Below are 22721 nucleotides of genomic sequence, written 5' to 3'. Positions count from 1 at the left end.
AGCTTCGTTCTTCCTCTCCCCATCCATACCTTACAGCTACCACAATCGGAATCACTGATACAATTGCCCGAAAAAGAGCAGCCTGTCCGACCGCTCACATAGAATGAGCGAGATCGTCACACTCCAAGTCGCCATCAGCACGAGCTCGGGTACGGGAACGAAAGAAGCGGTCGTCAACCAGAGTCAGGGAAAGAAGAAGGAGAAAAGGAAGAGGCTAGAGGGAAGCAGTCAGGTACTCAGCGGGCCAGGTCAGTCAGACGATCAAGATGATCTGAGGCCCGAGCTGAAGCTGAGAAGAACTCCCGGCGAAGAAGCGCAGCGGCCCTCCAACCGGTCCTCGCAAGCAGCGCAACTTCCCCCCTCCCCGCTCGGTCCCTCTCACAACGCCGACCGGAACATCGAACAGTACACCACCATCATCTTTCGGCGCGTCTCCTGCAGCGGTCGCCACTCCACCGCGACACCCCAGAAAGTTCAAGCAAAAAGCTACCCTTCCCCGCACCTCCCACGTACACCAAAGCGCGCCGACAGCCTCGCCCGTCTCCCAGATGAAGCACCCTCTTCCTTCGGCGCCCAATTCGCCCGGCATCTCCCCCTACTTGGCAAAAGTCCCCCCCTCATACTCCCCATACCTACGCGCCAACAAGGATCGAGTCATCCATGAGCTACGGCAGAAGCTCGCGCACAAGGAGGCGGATCTCACCTATGCCTACAACAAGATGTCTGGTATGCGAGAGCAGATCAAGCAGGCAGGGGGAGGTGTCAACTCGGACTCCAGTCTGGAGGAAGGGGAGATCAAGCTGGGTAGTGTACAAGAGGAAGGCGCGGGGAATGAAGTTGGCGGATGGTCAGGGTTGAAGCAGGCAGAGGGGAGCTGGAAAGTGCCCGGCGATGCGCTTAGCCGAGTACAAGGGGAGAAGGCGGCGCTAGAGGCGAGGGTGTCCATGATACAGCGCGAGGGACAGGCGACAGCGACGAGACTGGCGGAGGCGGAAAACAAGTGCAAGGTGGCTACCAATCAAGCTCGGGCTGCCACGGAGAAAGGAAAGAAGTCGGCTCAGAAGGTGGAAGAGCTAGAAGCCGAGCTGGCATTAGCCAAGGCGGAGGCCAAGGCGCAAGGGGACAGGGCGGCGGACATGGCGGACCAGCTGGAGCTGCTCATGGCGGACTCGACTATCGACAATACCGCTACCCTCCGTCAAACCCTGCTCAACGCCAAGATGGCTCTCGCCAAGGAACGGCTAGCCTCTCATCAACTCCGCAACGAGCTCGCTGCGTCATCCTCCACCCTCGCCGAGCGCGATCTCACCATTACTTCCCTCACCACCACTCTCGAGCAGAAAAAAGCGGAGATCGCATTGTCCTCATCCCGCGTTGCGGAGCTGAGCCAAGAGTCCGACCTCCAGCTCAGCTACCTCAAAGACCAGGTCGAAACCGTCAGAAAGTCCACCTCACACATCACCAATCTCCAGTCGGAGCGCGACACTTTGCGCGAGCGGAATATCGGGCTATCCAACGATCTGGCGGCGGCGTCCCACCGGGCGGAGTGGTACAAGCTGGAGTTTAAGCGGCGGGATGGGGATGCGAGAAAAGCGCAGGCGGAGGCAATGCAGAAGCGGAAGGATGCGGAGAGGTGGCGGTACAAAGCGGGCAAGGCGACCGGGGCGATCAATAGCTTCGTCCCGCTCGTCCACCGGCCGGCCTGGGGAGCCGTGACGGGGAAGAAGAAGAAGATGTACTATCAAGAGAGGGTTGCACTTTCCGGGGGAGTGGGGAAGCCTAATATCGCGGAGCAGGGGGTACGAGTCGGGAGTGAGGATCAGGTGTCGTCGGTGTCGATGAAGGGGACGGGCACGTCGCTCTCGGAGGCGTCGGCGCTAGCTGGGATTGAGGTCGAGGAGCTTTTACCCTCTGAATAGGCGTGGAGACTGTGGACCAGCGAAAAGTATAAGAGTAGCAAACATATTATAGGTTTCAGTATAGCAAATGGAATCGCGAACCTCATGCATTATGTACCATGTCTCGATTGACGGGGAAGATTTGTCCTTCGTGGCCGCGATGATCTCGCTTTGGCGATTTAGGAAACTATCACCTTTGGAGTATGTAGCCTACATATATCCGACTCCACCCAGGGATGTTTAGTACAAGAGTCAGTACATCGAAGATGCAGGTGCGAGTCCTGTAATATCCGTGTCTCCTTTTAGTCGTGCGTTCGATTTCCCAAGTGGCGGATATTACAGGACTCGCACCTGCATCTTCGATGTACTGACTCTTGTACTAAACATCCCTGGGTGGAGTCGGATATATGTAGGCTATATACTCCAAAGCTCCCCCTATTCCGATCACTTCAGTTCAACAGATGCTCAGGGATGCACCGAGTCTCCCCGACGTCTGGATACCGTGCATCATAGCCAAAAGGTGCAGAGCAGACGTCCCCGCCCGCTTTTGCACGTACGGCCGTGCCCGGGGTGGCAAAACAGCACTGTAAGGCGCCACTATCGGACCACGTGGCCTCCCCATCAACGTCATGGCTCCCCCTCCACCGGCCGCGCTCGCGCTGTCTTGCTGCTCTCCCAAGTTGCTCTCCTTTGATCACACCTTATCAGTAGACACCATGCCGTCCAAGTGGGTACCCCTCGAAGCATCTCCAGACGTAAGCTCACCTCTGCCTCACAGTAGCATTTATAGGAAAGCTAGAAAGCTGACAAAAACAGGTGTTCAACGAGGTCCGTCTGTTTGATCACCACGCGTCTCCCTCTTAGCCGCCAAGCTGACCCCTCCAGTGGGCACAATCCCTCGGTCTCCCCGAACACCCCCTCTCCTTCCAAGACCTCTTCTCCCTCGACTCGGACTTCCTCTCCTATATCCCTCTGCCAGTCAAGGCGGTCTTGCTCCTCTTCCCTAGCCGAGGGGAGCTGCACGCAGCGAGGGAGAAGGAGGAAGCTGAGGCGCCAGAGTGGGATGGGAAGGATGTGTGGTGGATCAAGCAGACGGTGAGTTGTCCTTCCTGTATGGTGCTCAATGGAAACCAAGGAAAGTCAGCTGATATCTGACAGATCCCTAACGCATGCGGATCCATCGGTCTTCTCCACGCGCTGATGAACCTGCCTGATGGTGCTTTGAAGGAAGACTCGCCGTTGATGAAGTTCAAAAAGGAGTCGCTGAAGCTGGAACGTGAGCTACTCCGAGCTTAGGTGACCTTGCCAGCCCAAGCTGACCTCCTAGCCTCTGCCCGTGCAAAGCTGCTGGACGAGGCAGACTTCTTTGAGGCCGCCCATATTTCTGCGGCACAGCACGGCCAGTCTGCCGTTCCGGAGGACCTGGACGTCGATACGCACTTCATCGCATTCATTGAGGGCATCAACGGAAAGGGGTAAGATTCCTGCTCATCCCCGTCGGCCTGCAAGCTGATATCACCAGGGAGAAGAGAGTCGTCGAGCTCGACGGAGGCAGGAAGGGCCCATTCGACCGCGGAGACTGCACATCACTGCTTCATGTGAGTACATAAAGCGACTCAGCGACGTCCTCCGTCAAAGCTAATGTTATAGGACGTAGCAGATATCGTCCGAGACAAGTACATAGCTCGAGCAGGAGGCGATATCAACTTCAACATGATCGTGCTCGCGGGGGAGAGGCAAGACTAGCGAGACTTGAGCGAACGTGACATCAGCAGAGATATGTAACGGCTTCATCAACATATACCGCTTCCCTATAGAATGCGCTTCCCATACCATTTTGCCTGTCGCTGGCCGCTGGGCGCTCCCCCAGCTGCGTCATGCGAAGTGACGACATCCTGTGCCAGCCCAACTCCGCATTCCTCGTCCGTTATCAACCATGTCCGAAACATGGGTCCCGCTCGAGGCATCTCCCGACGTAAGCGTTCAGCCCCAAAGCTAGCCTGACAGCAAGCTTGATGTCTTGTCGCGAGTCTGCTGACGGAGTATAGGTGTTCAACCAAGTATAGCCCATTCCTTCCATCCTCGTCCTTCCTCCTTTGCCCCTCAGCAAACCACTGATGGACGCAGTGGGCGCACTCCCTTGGACTCCCGCAGGCCCTTACATTCCAAGACCTACTCTCCCTTGAGCCCGACTTCCTCTCTTATGTCCCTCAGCCGGTCCAGGCTGTGCTCCTTCTCTTTCCCAATCCACCAGGCGGAGATAGCCTCCATGCGACAAGGTTGAAGGAAGCCCATGATGCGCCGCCATGGAAAGGGGAGGATGTATGGTGGGTGAGACAGACGGTAAGCCACGGTCCAGGCGCATATCGGAAATGGTAATTCATAGCTGATACTCACGCAGATACCCAATGCGTGTGGCTCCATGAGTCTGCTTCATGCGCTGTTGAACCTTCCTGATGGGGTACTCGAGCTCGACTCAGCCCTCGTCAAGTTCAAGCAGGACTCTCTCAGTCTAGACCGTAAGTCCCTGCTCCACTAACTTGTGACTCCTGAGCGCCTGAGCAGCAGTTGATCTTATAGCGGCCGCCCGTCAGAAGCTGTTGGAAGAAGCGGACTTCTTTAGGGAGGCGCACACGGCAGCAACAACAGCTGGTCAGAGCGCCATCCCGGAGGATCTGAACGTGGATGGCCATTTCCTGGCTTTTGTCGAAGCAAGGAACACCGAAGGGTGAGCTATCCCTCCCACCCGGCTGGCGGGGGGAACAATAGCTGAAAGTCTTGAGCGAAATGAGGGTGATCGAGCTGGACGGAGCTACAAGGATTGGGCCGTTCGACCAAGGACCTTGTACGTCGCTATTGCACGTACGTCTCTGGAGTGAACGCCTACGTCCAGAACTCGCTGATATATAGGACGGAGCGGCCATTGTCCGTGACAGATATATCGCTCAAGCAGGGGAGGATATCCGCTTCACCCTCTTGGTATTGGCTCCGGCTGTTGAGAGCAACATGTAGGGGCAGAGGATACATGATCACACAGATACAACCTATACGTACAGCTCGCCCCTGATCCTCCATCCCATCGTGTCCCTCATGAGATGTATACCTTCCGTAGCCGACTAAAAGCGCACGACTCCCTCGTCCTTGGGCAAGTAACCACATCAAAGCTGTTCTTGGCCATCTCCGCCAATGCCTAATTGCTCAGCTCGACCCCTTGTGCCCGGTAGGACTCGTGCTCACCTTGCTCGAGTAGACGTAACCATTCGGGAACGCCAACGGCTCATTATTACTATCCATCACCTCCCCGCTTATCCGGCACACGATCGTCGAATTGACATGATGGCTCATCGGTACTTCTTTCGCCAGGGCCTTCATGTCCGCGCCGCATGTGGGACAGTCAACATTCCCTACTGCCTGCTCGGGGTGTTCGTGAAGATCCTCGCTGGCGCTGGAGGGGACCCCGCCAATGGGTGCAGTGAGGTGCGGGAAGGACACGTCGAGGTCGGGTAAGAGGGCTTCTTCGAAGTTATGCAGGGGAGGTCCGGCGGGGAGGAGGGGGACGAGTGGAGATTGAGGAGGTTGATGGCGTGCACAAGATGGTAGGCGGAGTGCGGAGAGACCAGCACAGAGGGCGAGGGAGAGGACGGGCTGGGAGGGAAGGGCGTAGAGCGTCAAGAAGGTCTGCCGGAATTCTCTCCGGACGGCTTCCCAGCGGGATCGGTCGTAGAGTTTCTGCCGATCAGCCAGGCGTTCCTGTCGAAGGAGAACACGATGACTTACTCGGTAAGACCCTACACCTGTCTTCTCCCCGAATGCCAACAGCGTCATCCCCTGCTGGATCTCGCCCATATGCGTGGGCGCCCAAGCCGACAGATTCTTCCGTGAGTAGGCAATAGCTCCGACGATATCGCGTTTCCGACACAGCTCGATAAAATCCTGCATTCGCAGCGTAAACTCGAGATTATTCTGTCTTATCAGCTGAAGCCTGGCGATATGACCAAGGGTAGACTGACCTTGGTCTTCTTCAAAGTCCCTCTGTTCTCGCCACACCATGCCAAAGCCTCAACCACGCTCTGTTTCTCGACCAGGGCATTCTCGATCTTGGTAAGTTCCGCAAATAGCTTCAGATCTACGAGTTGCTACGGGATCAGCTTAGACCGCATGATGTATGATTCATGTACACGGCACTCACGTCCAGGCCTTGCCGATCTGCTAGCGCCTGTGCCGTCTTCATGCGTCCTGTCCGCAGTAGGTAGTCGACGATATACCGATCGAGCGTATTATCCTTCCATTCGGGCTTTTCGGCGGTGCTGCACGCTTAGTCTTGGTCGATGATCAGGGCGCCTGCAGCCTCATGCTAGAGGGTACTCACCCTGCACCGCTCTTTCCCTCCCCGACCGTGACCACATCCGCATCCTCCATAGCGATGTCCTCCGCTCCTCCTTCCCCAGCCGTTTCACGCACTTCAGCCATCGCATCGTCGCCATCAGCTGCTCCAGCGCCCGTTTCCATCATGCCTCGAGAGGCCCGAGCGGGTTCTAGCTGGCGGGACAGATACTCGGCTCGACTCCGGAGCGGACTTGGCGCAGATGAGCTAGGCTGAAGGTCGTCTAACTGGTACTGTGAGCTGAATACTTGACATGCAACGTCTTAGCTCACCTTCCTCTTGAGTCCCCGCAACCGCTCTCCCGACTGATCCACCTTACTCAGCGCTGCCGCCCGAGAGTCATTGGTGTTCCCTTTGGACCCCAGCGATTTCAACAAAGCTTGAAGTGTTGTCTAGCGTGTCAGCTGTGCCCTGCTTGCTCGCTTGAAATATTTGCACGCCTCCAAAAGCTCACCTGAACAGCTGTAAAGTCTTTCTCGACCTGTCGTTGAGCAGAGCGGTGAGATCTTCGCAGAAGCTCGTACGGTGTCTGGCGATATCAGCGGCAACCTTCTCGCCCCTCTGGCAGCCTCAGACGCGAGGTACGCACCCGGATGAAGGGCTCTTCCAGGATGAGAGCGCTGTTAGTAGCCGTTGCTGGGGCCATGCTGGAGTGTATGCTCCGCTGTTAGTAGGTCTTGGTGCTGAGAAGGAACAACTAATGGATACCGAAGAGCGGAGCGCAGCGCACAGCTGCTGCAGCTGACGATTGACGCACGGGTCACATTACGTTATCTTTCAGGCGCGGCCGGGTCCACAGGCGAATATATTTGAGCCTACCTTTAAGACCCCCTTCCACCGAGAACTCTCCGGAAGTGGCAGGCATGCTGGTAGCACCAAGTGAGTGAAGGAGACTTCGGCCCAGCTCACCAACGCAGAGAGAGTTAGCGGTTGGGCTGGTGTGTCTGCGTCCTGCAAGTCCGACAATCTTCCCATCTGCCTGCCTCGACTGAGTGACTGACCGAATCGTCGCGTCGGTAACTCTTTCCGATGAGCGTTTCATGAGGTTTCACCCGAAGCTTCCCGCATGCCGTTATCCACGCCCCTCGCAGATCATCCTGTCTGCATCCGGTCGGTCCCTGGGCGAGCCTGGGCAACGCCATCGTGCTCGCAGCAATTGGGTCTGGGTAGGTGTGAGACAGTATCGGCGCCTCGCTCGGGGTGGCTTGGGAAGATCATCGATCATGGAGCTGCAAGAGTATGCATGGACAGTGCGAGAGCACGGGTATGCAGCAAGAGAGACAGTCAAGGAGAGTTATCGGCTTTGCGCCCGACTGATCCGAGGGGCGTCCCATTGATCTGGAAACGGAGCTAGCGATGCGATAGCAGCTAGTTTAGACCGGCGGGGGTTTAACGTTTAGCTCAACAGCTGCATGCCCCGGTTATCACAAGTCCGGCTGATCTACGGGCGATATTCCTATACCATTCGCACGGTGCCACGCGGATGGGTTGAGCTATTGACGGACTGGCAGATCTGACACAGGTGAGACCGGCGAGCGGGCCCGTTTGTGCCGGTACGGTACTGCTCGCAGCATGTCGCTGTCTCGGCCTTCCTCCTAGTCAAGCAGAGTGACAGCCACATCCATTCGGAGTCTTGTCCGCGGGCAATGCGGATCTGTTGGTTGGAGACGGATGCATGCATGTGCGAGCAATGTCTGGAACCTTGGCGCCAATATGCTCGGAGCTACTTCGGAATAGGGTGTCGACTGGTCACTGACTGGTCCAGCTCTGTCCAGCTGCGTGGGGGAGTTGGGCCCCACGTTCCACGCGTTCGTGCGGGTTATCCGGTCCGAAGCCCGGGTTTCACCCAAAACCCGCTTTGGGTCCGCAGACATCGGGACCTTCGTGGATGCTCGATCTCGATGGGGAATTAGGCGACGCGGTATGCTTATGACACCGGTTCGTGACAGTGACTGGGCAGGGCAGACAAGCATATACGGCCGGCGGTGCTGGCTGCTGCAAGCAAGAACGCGCGGTCCGGAGTGGTTCCCATAATCCTCCGAGGGGAGTTCCCGCTTGCTTTTGGCTGACTCGGTCACTCGGGCGACTCGGTAGCTATTTGCATGCAGCAGCAGCGTCGTCGCAGAATAGCCGAAGCACAGCGGGGCCAAGGTCGGTCACTCGGTGGGTGTTAGACGAAGGAGGAAAGCGGGGTAATTGGGGGGACATGCAGGGCCAAATGTTTAAACCCATGCTACGAGCGCCGGCGCCGACGACACCGTCCTTGGCCGACTAAGAGCTGCATCATTTCTCTCCTTCGCTTTGCCTTCCCGCGATAAAACATCTTCATCACATCTTCATCATCTCTCTCCATCTAGACAACATCTCGCTTGTGCATCTCGTCTCTATCTCCGTCGACCACATCTTACACTTGCCGCCTCGCGTCAGCCTCAAATTTGACCCACTTTCATCGGCATCGGACTAGACTTCCTAGAAGCTACACTTCACCTATATATAATCGAGCCTCGACCTTGGCCACCGACGTCCAGGTCCCAGCATCGCCCATCATTCCAGCGACCAGACTATCCCGCCCCCTCCGCGCGTCTCGCCACGCCAACGCTAGCGTAATAGCTATAGACAACAACCAAAAGGTGAGGATCGGTCGTGTTTCATCTTGCTTTTGATTATCGACTCGACTCGATTTCTCCATGTGTGCTTGGTTGAAGAGAGTGGGGGACGGACGCAAGGCGCAGGCGGTGAGGGTGGGGCATGGGGACGATGAGGCGATCGAGGTCCTTTGGCGGCGTCCGAGGGATTGGGCTCGAGCGGCGGTGCGGAAGATGTTGGCGGCGCGGACGGTCAGCTGTTTCATCAAGGATCTACGACGAGTAACAAGCTTTCGGGATGTGTGTGGGTGATGGGGTGATGAGCGATGGACGGAGATGAGATGATCATGGACTAAGGGCGCAAGGCGAGGAAAGGAGGGCGAGGAAGGAAGCACACACACCCTTTATGCTTGGGCCGTTGAGGGGTCCTACCCTACCGCACACAGCTTTGATCCCCCTTTTGTCTGCCTCACCCTCACCCTTCTCAATCCCATCAATCTCGGACGAGTCTAGCAGCTTTTGCTATTACTCTTGTACATCCTCTTTCTGCCTATCCTGCATATACCTCACATTCCCCCCACCCCCACCTCCCCGTGCTCGCACACCGCCAGCAGCCGAGACACACGGCTCGGGGTTGACGTTCACCGCGACACCTCCTTCTTGCCACTCCGTCACCCTTCTTATCCGTTCACTACCCTCCTTCTCGGCCGGCCATGCCACCCTCTTTGCGCTTCGTGGCTCCGGTCCCTGTTCGTCTCGATTCTCCTATAACTAGCTCGCCTTTTTCGAAGAACAATGCTGATACATCACAGCCCACCCCGATACCTACTACAACTCGCCAGCGAACCCGCAATCAGAAGAACTCCCTCGTCCGCCCCACTCATCTACCCAAGATGTCTACCGTTCGCGCCTCCTCCGCCTCCCCATCCACATCCCGCAAGGCCGTCAAGGCATCTGCTACTGCCTCTGCCCCCTCATCGCGTCCACCAACACGCGGATCAGATCCTTATTACGGACATGAAGAGACATCAGTGATGAGCGCCCGCTTTGTAAGCTTGTCCTTTTCACGTCCTTTGCTCCAAAGCTGACAAAGTAGATCACCTCCCTTTTCTCATGTCCCAATATCCCCACCAACGTCGCGCCCGGCGCACCCACCCCGACCCTCGCCCACTTCATCGCGTACGCCCTTCACCGCACACGCTTACCCTCCATCGTCACCTTTGCGGCGCTCCTCCTTCTCAACCGGCTCAAGACCCGGTTCCCCGCCGCTCGCGGATCGTCAGGCCACCGCCTCTTCATCTCGGCCTTCATGATCGCCAGCAAGGTCATTTGCGACGACACCTACTCGAACCAGTCATGGGGCATCGTGGCGCAGAAGATGTTCGCGCTGAAGGAGATCAATCAGATGGAGAGGGAGATGTGCGGCTATCTGGAGTGGAACTTGAACGTGGCGGGGCCGGAGGTGCTGGACTTTGAGAGCAGAGTACGGGCGGAGCACGGAGCTGGGGCGGTCGCTCGCGAGACCTCATCGTCTTCCTCGTCATCTTCCGGCACCTCCTCCCTCTACGCGACACCCGTCCACTCCTACCCTACCCCCGATACCACCCCGGACCCATCTCGTCCCATTCGCCCCGTCCCCTCCCCTTACAAATCGCGCGCAGCCTACCGGGAACCTCAACCATCTCGCGCGACTTTTCCATCCCCACCCGCATCCCCACAACATAGCCACCACGCACATCACTCCTACCACCTCTCCCCGCCTCACTTTGCATCGGCCAACTCCTCCCTCGTCTCATCACCCGCATCGGACGACTGTAAAACACCGTCGCCCGTCGCAGTGACGCAGCCCACCTCGGCGTCAAGTAGGAGCAAGGGCGGGATAGATCAGGCGTATGCGAGGCGGCATGTTCAGGCGCACTACCCAATATCGTCCAACGTTTGGTAGGCGGCGGGGCCAGCAGTAGCGGCAGGCGGCGAGGAGGAGCTTCTCTTGATTCAGTTGTACATACTCCACTAGTTTTGGTAAACCAGCATTTTATCCTCTTCTCACATCATGTCTGCATATTTTAGTCAATCCTATGTCTATCGTCTAGCCAGGTCGATAGGGACGTGGGCAAGAATGTAATAGAATATCATCTGGACACTGCTTTCCTCTCAAGAGCCTGGCTCTGGTTATCGCAGTGACTTGCGCTGACTGCTGGCTCTGACCACAGCATAGTGACTGCCGGCGACACCGCTCATGATACTCGCCTACGATACTGAAGCAGTCGTCCCCAACCCAAAGTTGGCCCCACAAAGAAGCAGCCACGATCTTCGGCAAGTCATTCCGAATCGGACCTCCGACCAGCAGCGGCCACGCCGTCGCTGTGTCCTTGCCTGTCCTTGCTTGCACGATCCAACGGCTTCGGCTACCAACGGTTGAGCCACGCACAGCTGCTGCGCGCCTGCGTCATGCCTTGCTGGATTCTTACGAAGAGGTGAAACAAGCATGCTGGATCTCGCGATCATTCAGCAAAAAATACGTCATCCATGTGATGCGGATTACGCCCGCAACTGACTCGTCACTGCAAAACTTATAGTGTGAGAGTCGCACTCTATAGCGTCATCCTGATCGTCCCGAGTACCCGGTTTCATCTCGTTTGAAAGCACGTTTTAGCGCGGGCAAGTCAGCCAAGTCTGAGAGGATTGCTATTTACCCGGAGCTAGTGGATAGTGACGAGGTGGAAGAGGACAGCAAGTAGCCGATGCTCGTCGTACGGTATCGGTATCTCTTACCGATGGTCTCTGTTCTGCTCTCCGAGGGTGTCTCCGAAGCGAGGTAAGGCCCAGCTAATTTGGTGTGAGGGTTGTCACCTCTTACTTTAGCTGCTATCTGGTACCTGATTAAACCCGATCGTACCACGCTTTGCTGGATTAAGCCTAGTGCTGGCCTCTGCTGGCCTGGTCCTTGGACTAGACTTTGCGGGGTGAGAGTTCGACATTGGGGGTTCGCTTGGCACGGACGGGATGTCACCTCCCGTGAGATCTTCTGGGGTGAGCGGAGGTGAGCGGAGTCGACAAGGGGCGTCTGACGGTCACGGTCGGGAAGGGTAGACAAGGGCACAAGAAGAATGTCGAACGTGCGACACAGAAGCGCGGAGTGGGCGGCGAGCGATCTAAAACCGCGGCGGACCGCGGCACCGCCAGTCACGACATCGGGTGGGACCGGGGTGACACCCTAGCCTCAGGCTCAAGCTGAGGCCCGAGCTCACACGGCCGTGCAGCGGAAAGAAGGGACGGTCCCAAGCGGGGCATACACCTGTCATCCCCGTCCCGGCCGTACGAAAGACCAGCTCAAGGGCAGCTATCCCAAAGTCACACAAATCTCGTCAGAGTGGGGCAAAGTGGGGCGAGAGCTCGCCTGTCAGATCCAAAGTCAGATTGATCAGTGAGCCTCAATGTCAGTACCATACCCTCCCCAGCTTGATGGCCAGTTTTCATCAGTCGATACATGCCAGGTCTATACAAGTTGCCTTCCCTCGGCTACCCTCGCTTTCATTCGGTGCCGTCCATGCTGCGGAGCAATCGCAGCGTCAACACCGCTACCATCCCGACCCGGCCTGTACGGGCGACTGCAGGGCTGCTGCTTCTGGTGCACGGACACTCTCCTTTGGTGGTTCGGGACGGCGGTACTCGACCTTGTCTACTTTGACCTGAGGGGTCAGCATCTGGTCAGGGCGGGAGGTAGGGACGCGAAGTTAGGGAGGGTGCCTCGGTGGGTTCGAGACAGGGGGGGAGAGGATGGATTCTCCAAGTGGGCGAGGCAATGATGGGGAGGTGAAAGGGGTGGAACACTTACCTCTCCTTCGATGAGCTGGTAGACGTATGTGACGATCACGGGTCCTTGGACGTCTAGTAATGCGAATGATGGAGTTGCGTCTCTGCTTATGTCAGCTCTTAGTCTTGCCCGAGCAGACCGCGCCTGTCTGTCCTAGTATGGCTGCGATACCTGAAGCCTGGATTGACCCGTAAAGCCCCCTGTGTGACAGCTTGAACGCCCATCCTCTTGACCGTTTCGACCCCCTCCGACCCCCTTCTTCTCCCTCAAATGCAGTCCGTGTCTTCCGCCCCGTCCCTTCCGCCCCGTCCCACGTTCAAGCACAGACTCAGCCTCCTGTCTGGAAAGGAAGCACTCACCCCGTCCACAGCCCGCTCCACCCTCCCGTTGCGCTCCCCGGATTGATAAAGAACCTCCCCTCCGACTCAAACGCCTCGAACCGGTGCGTCCCACCGCTAATGAGCACATCGACATCCATCTGCCGCGCCAGCGCAGCGAGCATATCTGTGTCCCCCGCGGGAACTATTTGTTGCCCGTGGATGGCGCCTATACGGAGGGACTGATGGGGGATGATGAGGGACATTGGGAAGTGGGTGTTCTGGGGATTAGCTGTGGCTCGTAATCCTTCCCGGTAGAGCTCGCTAGGAGGCGCAAATGATGGGCACATCTCCTTGTAGCTGATTTAGGCTCCTCGGAATAGAGGTTACTTACATCGTCGAACTCGCCCCGGACGACATGGACCTCCGGCGCTATCGTCCGCAGATAATCATACGTTTCTCTGTCGTCGACATTTCCAGTACAGATGATTTGCCCAATCTTGCCTGGTACCTGCGGAATCAGCTGATGCGGCCATGACCAGGTGCCGCCCGACCCAGCTGGCGGAGGTAACACACTAAGAGCTTCTTGAACTTGGCGGGGAGGTCATGTGTGAGGGTTGGGATGTGGAGGTCACCAATGACGAGGACGAGAACCATTTCGATTTCGGCTCAGATGTCAACGCAACGCGGATGTCTGGAGACAGGAGCGGCTAGATGGGTTCTTGATGAGCGGTCCGGGGCTGGAAGTGCTTGATGGCTGTTAGAAGGTACAGTGTGCAGTGGACTCAGTGGAGCAGGCGCGCTCTGGTGATGGTCCGTGCCTGGCTGGAGTCGCTTACGTTACTGACGGCGGCGGTGCATAAAAAGGTCCAAGCCACCTCCTGCGAAGCTACAAGTTTTGCCTTTCTCACCATACTACCCATATCATACCATACCGTCCCCCACTATGGCAGCTGTAGCACCCAAGAAGGTCAAGGATACGGCGTACTATGATGTCCTGGGGGTAGCGCCCGAAGCGACCGATATCGAGTGAGTATGGGCCCGAGGAGGCGGGGATGCTTTCTTTCATGTGTTGTGGTTTGGGTGGCTGGAAGGGTGGTCCGCTGATCCGTGCAGGCTGAAGAAGGCATATCGGAAGAAAGCTATCCAGGTGAGCTATCCGTACTGGCTCGAGCTGCGAGCAGCAAGACTATAGCTGACTGCTTAGTTCCACCCGGATAAGAACCCCTCGCCTGAAGCCGAAGAGAAGTTCAAGGAGGTCGGGTAAGCTTGCCACTTCAGACTTGAGTCCGACCTGCGGAGTGAAAGCTCACACATCATAGTGAAGCGTATCAGATCCTCTCCAATGCGGACTCCCGAGCCTTCTACGACAAGGTCGGGAAGAAGGGAATGGACAAGGTGGATGGACCAGGAGAGATAGATCCTCAGGAGGTCTTCTCCAAGATCTTTGGTGGAGGTGAGCTGCCGCGCTCGGATTCAAGAAACTGGCGCTGAAGCTGACACCTTGATAGAGGCGTTCTACGACTATATCGGCGAGATCTCCTTGATCAAGGACTTTACGAGCACGATGGAGGCCGCGATGACGCCGGAAGAGCGGGCAGCTATGGAGGCTGCAGAGGAAGAGGCGAATGGCGAGAGTCCAGCTGCTGCCGCTGGATCCACGCCAGCCACCTCAGCTGCGGACCCGACCGCCGTGCCCGCCGCTGCAGAAAACGTCCCTATCTCAACATCAGCCACCTCCATGCCCGCCTCCACCTCTGAACAATCCAATTCATCCCTCGCACACCACTCGTCCTTCTCCACCAACACATCCGGGACGACTGCGAGTGGTACAGCGACACCATCGGGGAGCTCGAGTGGTATCGCGCAAAAGGAGGAGGCGAGTGGCGCGGCGGCTGTCAAGAAGGGCAAAGCGAAGATCACACCTGAGCAGCGGGCAAAGATGGATGAGATCGAGCGAAAACAGGATGAGGACAAGAAGCGAAGGTCAGTTGACCGATTCGGATAGTCAACATCATGCCTTGCCGAAAGCTGACAGATCAGGGTGAAGGAGCTGCAGGATAAGCTGGTTCAGCGGATACGGCCCTTTGTGGACGCCAAGAACCCAGGGGATATAAACGATCCTGAAACGAAGGTGTTCGAAGCTAGGATCAGAACGGAGGCGGAGGATCTGAAGCTGGAGTCTTTCGGTATTGAGGTGAGCTAGCGCGGTACCAGACGAGATAAGCCAGAGCTGACAGTCCCAGCTGCTGCATACTATCTCCGGCGTGTACATCACAAAAGCTGGCAACTTTGTCAAGTCCCGCAAATTCTTCGGTGGGGGTTTCCTCGGGCGGCTGAAGGAGAAAGGAGGGATGGTGAAGGAGGGCTGGGGACTGCTTGGATCTGCGTAAGTCCCGTCAGCTGCAATCCGTGCGATGGTGGACATAGCTGAGCATGTAGTATTGGGGTACAAGCTGCGATGGCCGAAATGGAGCGGCTAGAGACCAAGGGCGGAGCCACACCCGAGGAGATTGAAGCGCTCGCTCAGGAATTGAGTAGCAAGATGTTGTTGACTACTTGGAAAGCGACCCGATGGGAGGTGATCAATGTGAGTCCTCTGCGAGATCCTTCACCTCCGATGTGGATGTAAAGCTGACGATGTAGATTGTGGGCGCAGCTGTTGATGGTGTACTGTACGAACCAGGATTGTCGAAGGACGTTAGCTATAAGCGTGCCAAGGCGATTCTGACGATCGGTGGGATCTTCAAGACGATGCAGCCTGATGAAGGGGACGATGAGCGGAGAGAACTGGAGCGGTACGTTTAATTCTTTTTGTTCTGATGATAGGGTGAGAGCTGATACCTCAGGTTGGTCATGGAAGCAGGTAACAAGAAGAAGAAGGCAGAAAAGGAGAAAGAGAAGGCGGATAAGGAGAAGCCGAAGGGAGGGAGTGGGTGGGGTTGGGGATCGTCAGCACATGCGGCGCCGGCAGCGGCTCCTGCACCAGGAACGGCCGAGATGCCGGCGGCTGCTGTGGCTACGGAGGAGAAGAAGGCTGCTGTATGAGAGGACGTGAGGACGAGGGAGGCTGTTGGAGATGTAGATATACAGGTGGATAGATAGATGTCTTGTCTGTTATGGTGCTATGAGAATGACATATAATTTCACGTCGCGTCCGCTCATATTCCCTCTCCATGCACGTCACCACAGCTCTTGAGACACATGGAGCGTATGGGAACCTCAAGCCGTCCCTTCCCTCGCCCTCACCGTTGCCTCCGCCTTCACTCGTGCCTGGAGATTCCCCTGTCTCGCCATTTCCTTGTCAACTTCATCCTCGAACTGGGCGGTTTTGTTGACCTCGGAGATGGCAACCTGCTGCACTGTGGTCTCGTTCCTGTCCCTAAGCTCCCTGGCTTTCCTGTTCTTCCTCTTCTTCCAAAAGATCGTCCCGATGATGCACAGCCCGATGATAGGGCCGATGATGACAAGGGCTGTGACTGTCAGAACCAAGTACGACTGAAATACTGTATAGTCATGCCGCCGGTGCCCAGATTGGTGGAAAACCGAGGCCTGGCGTGGTAGAAGACCAGGAGATGGACCTACCGATCATGCCGGTACACGAGCTGAAAGTCCCAGTCGCGCACGACTTGACGGCTGCGACTGAGACCCCACTGGTGTCTGTGGACCCTGCTCCGGTATCCTGGGGATCGGGTTGTTCCTGCCGAGGTATGAACATCGTCCGTCGTCGAGAGAAGCTACGGTGAAGATCGCAGGTGAGATGAGCTGGTCGGGTCAAATGTGGGCGCTTATGCTTGGGCTACCGACGTGCGCTATCGGTCGCTTGTTAATTGGGTTCTGTAAGACACCTAGGTATATACGAGAGAGGGTGGGCCACCTAGACAGATGACATATGTGATGGCCAGAGCGTAGGTCAGTCGTTGCTTCAGCTCACCCCTAGGGATCAGCCAGACGAAAGGACAGGCGAAAGGACGTCCGCCGAGCTCTCAGGGCTGTGTCGAAACGCGTCTCATCAGTCTTACCCCTGCTCTTAGACTGATCAGTAATTCTCCCCCCCTATCAGGGGTCAGCGCAATAGTCTTCTCGTACTGTACAACCTGTCTATAGTGTCCGCCCCTCCCTTGCCCTCAACTTCTACCTTGCCGCCGCGGGAACACTGGTCTTTTCGTCCGAATAAGGTAATCGGACGAGCTGTGGTAATGGTTCTTCTGGCTCTTCTGTTGCTGGATTCCGTGATGTATCTCCCGCTCCTGGCTTATCTACAGCACGTCAGCTTCGCCCCGGCTACTACACGAAGAGCAAGTGGCTTGGCTAGCTCACCGAAAAGATTCAGTACCGAGAACACATGAGGCCAATTCCGCATGACCTGTCCTATAGCTATCCTATCAGTCTCCACCATCTCCAGCTCTAGATGTAGCCTGATGATCGAGCTCACCTTCCCCTCCATCCGCCATCACATTACTCATCTCCCCCAACTTCTCCGCCCGTTCTACCAGCTGCGCCGAGGCCTGCCGAAGCGCCTGAAGACCCGCATGCTCCTGCTGCTTTTGATAGAGCATCATTTGAGAGGGCGTGAGCTGGGAGAAGTCGATCTGGTGGGCCATCTTGCCTAGGTGTGATGAAGAGGCAGAAGAGAGACGCGTCCACTAGTGACCGACGCGTCCAAGCCTTCGAAGTGTGCGCACGGATGTCGATCTGGGTGCAGGGTGGATGACGGTCCGGTGGTGGAGGCGAGAGAGGGATGTTTTCGACCGTTTGTACCTCTATTCGCTGGTTCTGACATCACTTCAAAAGCTCCCACAGCTCGACTAACGGCCACTGAGCTGCCGGATAGACTGGCGGCTCGACTGACAGCCATCTTGAAAAGCCCAAAACCGATCGACACAGGCCAAGATGGGTGTTAAAGGTCTCTGGTCCCTCTTGAACCCGGTCGCTCGGCCTGTCCAGTAAGTCCCTGTCCCTGTCCCCTGTCTTATGTATACGAACAGCAGCTGACATCAAGGCTGGAGAGCATGGAAGGCAAGCGACTAGCCATCGATAGCTCCATTTGGCTGTATCAGGTTAGTTCGCCTGTTCAGCTGTGCGTTTTAACCGGAAGGCGAGCTGAGATTCGTGCAGTTCCAGGCGACTATGAGAGATAAGGATGGAAGGGTGCTGGTTAATGCTCATGTACTGGGTGAGCTAGCGTCTCCTGTATCATTCCCGGAAGCTGGTAGAGGAAAGAGCTGACGAAGCAGGGTTCTTGAGAAGGATCAACAAGCTGCTATTCCATGGGATCAAGCCTGTCTTTGTATTCGACGGCGGTGCGCCTGTACTGAAGCGAGCTACTATCGTGCGTCTCTCCCTGGTCTGAGATCAGCTACATATTCCGTGTGTCGGCGGAAGGCAGAAGCTGATATATGCAGGCCGAGCGAAAGCGGAAGAGACAAGGAGCAGTTGTCAACCACGCTCGGACGGCCGAGAAGCTGTTTGCTGCCCAGATGCGCCGGGAAGCCGTCAAGGCTGCTCAAGCGTGCGTACTAGCTTACATGTGCGAGTTCCACTGCAAAGCTGACATGCTTAGTCAACGTGAACAGGCTGCAGCTCGTCAAGCTGCCGCAATGTCCGAGACGGCCACTCGGTACGACGATGACGAAGGCGACCAGATCGCTGCGGACGCTACATATCTGGACGACCTGGAGAATGCCCATGCTGGGCCCTCGCGTCCTCGTCCCACTCCAGCTCGTGGGTCCGCCTCGGACATCGTCGCGGCCGTCAACGACGAACCCCTCGACCCGGCGGAAGAACGGCGCAAAAAGTTCAGAAAGCACGACCCTTACCGTCTCCCCGAAGCCTCTATGCCCACCGTCTCGACAGACGAAAAGCCCGACGCGCGTCTCGCGACCGAAGAGGAGCTCAAACAATTCATTGACGACATGAAGCCCTCTGATATCGATATCGAATCGGCGGAATTCCGCGCCCTGCCCACCGAGGTCCAATATGAAATCATCGGCGATTTGCGTATCCGGTCCCGCCAGCAAAGTCACCAGCGCCTCGCTAGTATGCTGCGCGGCGCGCCGACCGCACTGGACTTTTCGATGCAGCAGATCAAGCATCTGAGCGAGCGGAATACCCTCACGCAGCAGTTGTTGACGGTGACGGATATGGTGGGGAAGGCGCACCTTACGATTCCCGTCCGGATTGCCGCGGAGAGGAACAGGGAGTATGTGTTGTTGAAGAGAGGAGAGGATGTGGGTGGGGGATGGGCGCTAGGGATAAGGGAGGGGACCAAGCAGAAGCCGATAGAGGTGCCGGAGGAGAAGGAGGAGGAGAGTAGTAGTGATGATGGCAGTGAAGGCAGTGATGAGGTCGTAGAAGTCGCAAAGTAAGCTCAGGTGGTGTTTCTCGCGGAACCATGGCCGAGCTGACTTCTCAGACCCGCTGTCGACCCTGACCTGGCAGAACATCGCCGCCGACAGATCCTCGACGCCATAACCTCGCGGTATGCCTCTGCGCGCGCATCACCCCGCAAATCTCTCGACGTTCCCGTTACTCCCTTTGGCGCCTCTCACGCACCCTCCCAGCCGCAGCTCTTCGACGATCCCGACATGTTTGCAGATATGGAGGATGACTCCACCGCTATCGTCCCCACGGCGAATGACGAGGCGTTGGCTCTGGCGCTACAGCAGGAAGAGCTAGGATCGGATGAGGAAGAGGCGGATCCGGAGCTGGCAAGGGCGCTAGCGATGAGTCGGAGAGAAAAGGAGGAGGCTGATAGTGTGGGATATACGGGATCGGCCGGCATTGGCGGAGGGAGCGTGAATGGGAATGAGGACGATGGAATGTCGGATGACAGTATGGAGGAGGTGGAGCTGGTTCCCTCTGAGCAGAGCACACCTGCTTTGGAGGAGCCGCCATTCCTGGAGGATAGCGAGGATGACTTTGAGGAGGTGCCCGCGCCTGCGCCGGTTCCGGTACCGGTACCCGTCAACCCGTCGCCTGATATTCTTGCTCCGACGCCTATCCCGGTGGCTGCGCTGCTATCGGCCAAGAAGGCTTCTCGTTCGGCACAGCAACCTCCGACCCGGACAAACGCCACCGCCGGGCCATCCAAAGCACGGGATATCGAGGTCGTTGCTCCCCCATCTACCTTACCCCTTCCTATCCCCCGCGTCAACAAATCACCCATCACCGTCCTCGACGACGAAGATGATGACGCTCCTGTCTTTGCAGGCATGCAGCCCGCGCCATCTCGCTCCTCTCGCCACCCATCCGCTCCAGCTCGACCGGCCGATGATTCCGGCTCGAGGTATACCGTCCGCCCAGCCGAAGAGGAAGCTGGTCCATCCCGCTCCCACAGCTTCAGCGACATTCCCCCTGTTGACGAATTCATACAACGCTCTCGGGAGGGTGGACCCCCATTGCCTTCTCGGTCCTCCTCGCTTCTGAATCGCCCTAGTGTCCCTTCGCCGCTCAGCCGATCTCCGTCTTTCGTGCCGCCCGTGCGTACGCCGTCGGGGAGTGTCATACCTGACCGCTTGCCCCGAGCGGGGCCGTCTCCGCCTCCGCCGCCTATGCACCTGGGGCTGGTCGCGCCGGAGCCGGAGAGGTTGATTGATGAGGCCTTAGCTGGGGCGACAGGGGCATGGCGGACTGGAAGCAACACCCCGCCTGCTCCTGAGCCTGACGATGAGGAGATGGATGGGGACGATGAGGAAGCCGACGAGGATAGGAGACATCGACGGCGCGGGGACGATGACGATGGAGAGGAGGACCCAGACGAGTCGGGCTCGATAGCCTGGTCCCGCTCTCCCACACCTACCAAGCACCCCCGACCGCGCGCACGTCCACCCCTCCAAGCCGGCGCGTCGACCGATACCATCCCGTCCGAAGTAGAAGAGGAGGACGTGGATATGAATGCGGAGGATATGGTCGAGGAGCAAGACGACTATGCGCGGTTCCTTGCGCAAATCAAGAATCGGGATTTGAATGAGGTGCGCACGGAGATTGATGATGAGATCAGAGTACTGCATGGGCAGAACAAGGTGGCGCAGAGGGATAGCGATGAGATTACCATGCCTATGATTGCTCAGATCCAGGTGAGTCCTCCCGCGCACAAGGGGAACGGCAAATGACTGACACGCTAGACGTTATTGAGACACTTTGGAATCCCATACATCACCGCTCCGATGGAAGCCGAGGCGCAATGCGCCAAACTCGCCGAACTCGGTTTGGTCGACGGGATCATCACGGACGATTCCGACGTTTTTCTGTTTGGCGGGACCCAGTGCTTCAAAAACATCTTCAACGACAACAAGTACGCCGAATGTTTCCTCGCGACGGATATCAATCGGGAACTGTCGCTCTCGCGCGAAAGACTCATCTCGCTCGCGTACCTCCTGGGAAGCGATTACACGATTGGGCTGCCCGGTGTGGGGCCGGTGGTGGCGCTGGAATTGCTTGCGAATTTTCCGGGCGAGCGGGGGATTGAGGAGTTTAAGGAGTGGTGGGCGAAAGTGCAGAAGGGGCAGGATGGGGCCGAGACGGATAATAAGTGGAAAGCTAGCTTTGTGAGTTGAGGGGGGGGCGGTGCATATAGGCATGAGCTGACTGGAATAGAAGAAGAGGTATACGGGTGGGATCTTCATCACTGCTGATTGGCCGAATCCGCTCGTTGTGAGTTCATGTACAAATCGACATCGGTTGTGCTGTAGAAGCTGACGCACACAGCGAGAGGCGTATAGGTATCCGGTGACGGATGAATCGGAAGAGGCGTTTCATTGGGGCTTCCCAAAGCTATCAGCATTGCGATCGTGAGTCAGCTAGCACGAATTGACTGATCAGAATGCAAGCTGATGGTCCAGCTTCTTACACGAAGAGCTCTCGTGGTCAATCTCCAAAGTCGACGACGAGCTCACACCTATCGTTCAGCGTATAGCTCGCCGGGGCAAGGCCGGCTCACTCAACAAACAATCCACCCTCGACCCATTCTTTGACCTCTCTGCTGGCGCACTGGCCAACTACGCCCCACGAAGACGCACCACCGCGAACGTCAGCAAGCGTCTGCTTTCGGTCATCAAGCAGTTCCGGGAAGCGGAGGCCAAGGCTTCTGGGACGGGCGAGGTGGTCGAGTGGGGAGCGATGATGCAGGGGTTGGACGAAGAGGATCCGAAAGGAAGAGGAACGGGCAAGAAGCGGAGTATCAAGGCGAGTGAGCTCGGGGATGGGGATGGGGATGGGGACGATGATTCCCTTTTGGAGGCGGATGTGGGTGAGAAGAAGCGGGAAGTCAAAAAGCGGAAGCCGAGGCGCAAGAAGGGGGAGGTGGCTTCGACAGAAGCAGGGACGGAGGATGGTATGACTGAATTGGGGAGCCCGGCCCCGGCGCCGGCCCCGCCCCCCGCCAAGAAGGCTCGGAAGCCCAGAGCAAAGAAGGCGGCCGCGGCTGCTCCGTCGGTCGTGCCGGATGATGTGACGGAAGATGGGGAGGGGGAGGGGGAGGGGGAGGGGTCGGTATTCGGGGAGCAGGAAGAAGTGACGGATATCTCGCAGGTGCCGGCGGATCAGCGGAGGAAGTGGAAGAGGGCCCAGCAGAAGACGTGGCGTAGGGCTGCTGTAGCGAATAGTCTCAAGCCGAACTAGGCGGCTTGTCTTTGCAAGAGGATGGGATCATCTTGTAGCATTAGCAATGTCGCACGCATGGCATGGTATGGGTTCTCGGAAATCAGGGTTGTTAGCGGT

At 57.2% G+C, this 22721-nt stretch overlaps 9 protein-coding genes across 9 annotated transcripts; 6 read left to right on the top strand and 3 right to left on the bottom strand.

The window, feature by feature from the left end:
• Positions 1-103: 103 nt before the first annotated feature.
• Positions 104-1919, top strand: MKK02DRAFT_29754 (uncharacterized protein; the record flags this gene model as incomplete). Its single annotated transcript, XM_053087897.1, has 2 exons — positions 104-248; positions 295-1919. The coding sequence occupies 2 exons, from the start codon at positions 104-106 to the stop codon at positions 1917-1919; spliced, it is 1770 nt and encodes a 589-aa protein (XP_052949548.1).
• A 695-nt stretch (positions 1920-2614) lies between these two features.
• MKK02DRAFT_40095 (peptidase C12, ubiquitin carboxyl-terminal hydrolase) lies at positions 2615-3644 on the top strand (the record flags this gene model as incomplete). The annotated part of the gene is made up of 7 exons (XM_053090949.1): positions 2615-2653; positions 2715-2726; positions 2784-2993; positions 3057-3174; positions 3226-3373; positions 3421-3496; positions 3549-3644. The coding sequence occupies 7 exons, from the start codon at positions 2615-2617 to the stop codon at positions 3642-3644; spliced, it is 699 nt and encodes a 232-aa protein (XP_052949547.1).
• Positions 3645-3834: 190 nt separating this feature from the next.
• On the top strand, positions 3835-4910 carry MKK02DRAFT_40094 (uncharacterized protein; the record flags this gene model as incomplete). The annotated part of the gene is made up of 6 exons (XM_053090948.1): positions 3835-3873; positions 4026-4241; positions 4300-4417; positions 4479-4626; positions 4682-4760; positions 4809-4910. 6 exons carry the CDS (start codon positions 3835-3837, stop codon positions 4908-4910), a joined length of 702 nt encoding a protein of 233 aa, XP_052949546.1.
• Positions 4911-4986: 76 nt separating this feature from the next.
• On the bottom strand, positions 4987-6928 carry MKK02DRAFT_19113 (putative negative regulation of gluconeogenesis-related protein; the record flags this gene model as incomplete). Its single annotated transcript, XM_053086042.1, has 9 exons — positions 4987-5088; positions 5136-5627; positions 5676-5861; positions 5909-6034; positions 6088-6192; positions 6294-6509; positions 6555-6674; positions 6737-6811; positions 6872-6928. The coding sequence occupies 9 exons, from the start codon at positions 6926-6928 to the stop codon at positions 4987-4989; spliced, it is 1479 nt and encodes a 492-aa protein (XP_052949545.1).
• Positions 6929-9760: 2832 nt separating this feature from the next.
• On the top strand, positions 9761-10812 carry MKK02DRAFT_40092 (uncharacterized protein; the record flags this gene model as incomplete). Its single annotated transcript, XM_053090947.1, has 2 exons — positions 9761-9916; positions 9964-10812. The coding sequence occupies 2 exons, from the start codon at positions 9761-9763 to the stop codon at positions 10810-10812; spliced, it is 1005 nt and encodes a 334-aa protein (XP_052949544.1).
• A 1636-nt stretch (positions 10813-12448) lies between these two features.
• Positions 12449-13658, bottom strand: MKK02DRAFT_40091 (putative retrograde transport, endosome to golgi-related protein; the record flags this gene model as incomplete). The annotated part of the gene is made up of 5 exons (XM_053090946.1): positions 12449-12559; positions 12706-12787; positions 13044-13282; positions 13396-13512; positions 13578-13658. The coding sequence occupies 5 exons, from the start codon at positions 13656-13658 to the stop codon at positions 12449-12451; spliced, it is 630 nt and encodes a 209-aa protein (XP_052949543.1).
• A 289-nt stretch (positions 13659-13947) lies between these two features.
• On the top strand, positions 13948-16049 carry MKK02DRAFT_40090 (X-domain of DnaJ-containing-domain-containing protein; the record flags this gene model as incomplete). Its single annotated transcript, XM_053090945.1, has 10 exons — positions 13948-14030; positions 14118-14151; positions 14209-14264; positions 14324-14457; positions 14513-14987; positions 15045-15198; positions 15248-15390; positions 15444-15591; positions 15648-15799; positions 15851-16049. The coding sequence occupies 10 exons, from the start codon at positions 13948-13950 to the stop codon at positions 16047-16049; spliced, it is 1578 nt and encodes a 525-aa protein (XP_052949542.1).
• Positions 16050-17135: 1086 nt separating this feature from the next.
• On the bottom strand, positions 17136-17605 carry MKK02DRAFT_40089 (DASH complex subunit Dad2-domain-containing protein; the record flags this gene model as incomplete). Its single annotated transcript, XM_053090944.1, has 3 exons — positions 17136-17260; positions 17322-17378; positions 17437-17605. 3 exons carry the CDS (start codon positions 17603-17605, stop codon positions 17136-17138), a joined length of 351 nt encoding a protein of 116 aa, XP_052949541.1.
• A 289-nt stretch (positions 17606-17894) lies between these two features.
• Positions 17895-22622, top strand: MKK02DRAFT_19381 (PIN domain-like protein; the record flags this gene model as incomplete). The annotated part of the gene is made up of 13 exons (XM_053086085.1): positions 17895-17947; positions 18004-18061; positions 18120-18177; positions 18236-18333; positions 18407-18513; positions 18565-19365; positions 19417-19948; positions 20054-20289; positions 20347-21079; positions 21128-21550; positions 21600-21656; positions 21711-21793; positions 21845-22622. The coding sequence occupies 13 exons, from the start codon at positions 17895-17897 to the stop codon at positions 22620-22622; spliced, it is 4017 nt and encodes a 1338-aa protein (XP_052949540.1).
• Between the last annotated feature and the right edge of the window lie 99 nt (positions 22623-22721).

This window comes from Dioszegia hungarica, assembly GCF_025882075.1.
Source record: "Dioszegia hungarica strain PDD-24b-2 chromosome Unknown MKK02contig_2, whole genome shotgun sequence".
NCBI lineage: Eukaryota > Fungi > Basidiomycota > Tremellomycetes > Tremellales > Bulleribasidiaceae > Dioszegia > Dioszegia hungarica.
This window is presented reverse-complemented; position numbering and strand designations above follow the sequence as displayed.